General features: G+C 39.6%; 1 protein-coding gene across 1 annotated transcript; it reads left to right on the top strand.

Annotated features, from left to right (window-relative positions):
- The first annotated feature begins 337 nt into the window (after positions 1 to 337).
- LOC106869331 (uncharacterized) lies at positions 338 to 853 on the top strand. Its single transcript, XM_014915041.1, has one exon. The coding sequence runs from the start codon at positions 338 to 340 to the stop codon at positions 851 to 853; it is 516 nt and encodes a 171-aa protein (XP_014770527.1).
- Positions 854 to 1,705: the final 852 nt, after the last annotated feature.

Genomic DNA, 1,705 nt, shown 5'->3' with positions numbered 1-1,705 from the left:
TATATATATATATATATATATATATATATATATATATGCATGTATGTATGCGTGCATGTATGAAATATATGAAAGTAATTGTTGTATATTGTGCTCAGGTGCACTACAACTAAGAAAAAAATCATCAGGCGGATTTTAGGTAGTATGGTAGTTTCAGCTAGTTTTGAAGGATGTAGTATCTTGACAGCTAATGACTGATACGGGTAGTTTATTCCATGCTTCAACAATTCTGAGCGTGAAAAAATGTTTCCGAAAGTCATGGGTGCTGTGTTGTTTAAAGCGTCTTCTTTTTTGTTTCAGACTAAATAAATTGAGTTTTATAAATTAGATAATGGCTATGAACCGAAATACAATCATAACTCCACACAAAGGAGGCGAAAGTAAAACAGCTATAGCAAAGAAGCTTAAAATTAATCAAACAGTCTGGAAAATTGACAAAAAATTTCAAGAGACTGGTTCCACCACTGAACGACCTGGACGTAGCCGAAAAAGAAGTGAGCGGACTCCTCAGTTTATCAAAAATACCAGAGAAAAGATGTGGCGAAATACTCGTCATTCCGTCAGAAGGCTGGCTGCCACAGCAAAAATAAGGCGAACATCGATGTATCGAGTGCTGAAGGAGGACCTCAGGACCCACCCTTACAAGATAATCTGCCGTCATGAGCTCACGCAAGTTTATAAGGCCATGAAACTGGAGAGAAGTCGTTTTATCCTGCGTCAGATTTCTGAAGGCACGCTGCCCAACCTGGTGTTCACAAATGAAAGGAAACTTGACATCGAACAAACAGTAAACCACCAGAACGACCGACTTTGGAGTGTATCAGGCTTCATCGAGGGTAGATTCGTAAATTGACGTCAAAATCCACTGTCAGTTATGGTTTGGGCGGCTGTGACAGCCCCTCGTTTTTGTGCCCTCGGGTGTTAAAATTAACACTCAGCAATACATCAGTGAATGATCGCTTGCAAAGTGTACCTTCGAGCCTCCAACAGGACTCGGCACCATCTCACAGCTCCAAACAGACACAACACTGGATTCAGAAAAACATTCCATCATTCATAGGCAAGGATGTATGGCCCTCGAGAAGCCCCGATCTCAACCCGTTGGATTTTTCTGTTTGGTCCATTTTGGAGACGCTTCTTCTTCTTCTTCTTCTTCTTCCACTTTTCCCCCTCCTTCTCCTTCCGATTCCCCTCTTTCGCTTTCTATTCGTTTTCCTCCCCTTCCTTCCCTTTCTCCCTCCTATCATTATATATATCCACCCTCTTGATTCCTCCCACCCCCCACATAATATCTTCTCCACACACCCATCCCCGCATACACACTTTTAACTTTCTCCTTTTCATTTCTTCTCGGTTCTTTTCTAACAAAAAGGTCTGATAGACGCTCAATGAAATAGCATGACTTTGTTGCAAGTTTGAGGAAATGCCTCTCCAATGCCTAAAACCGCAAATATTACGTAATTTTTCTTTTAGAATTTTCGCGTAAACTGGCGTTGGAAATGGAGAATGTATGGAAACATATGTGATTTATAATTAAAGATGCGTTAAAGAATTTTCTTTGTCTTCTTCTTTTCATTGGCATATATGTGTATTAAAAATTTTCTCTATTCCCGAGCGTTAAGCTAATACATCCTTTTGTTGTTTACACCACCTATCCTCGTCTGTTGTTGTTTTTTTCGTAAATTCTCCCATATATATATATATA

The sequence above is a fragment of the Octopus bimaculoides genome, chromosome 6, assembly GCF_001194135.2.
Source record: "Octopus bimaculoides isolate UCB-OBI-ISO-001 chromosome 6, ASM119413v2, whole genome shotgun sequence".
Classification (NCBI taxonomy): Eukaryota; Metazoa; Mollusca; class Cephalopoda; order Octopoda; family Octopodidae; genus Octopus; species Octopus bimaculoides.
The sequence above is the reverse complement of the archived record's forward strand: the minus strand, read 5'-3'. Positions and strand labels throughout refer to the sequence as shown.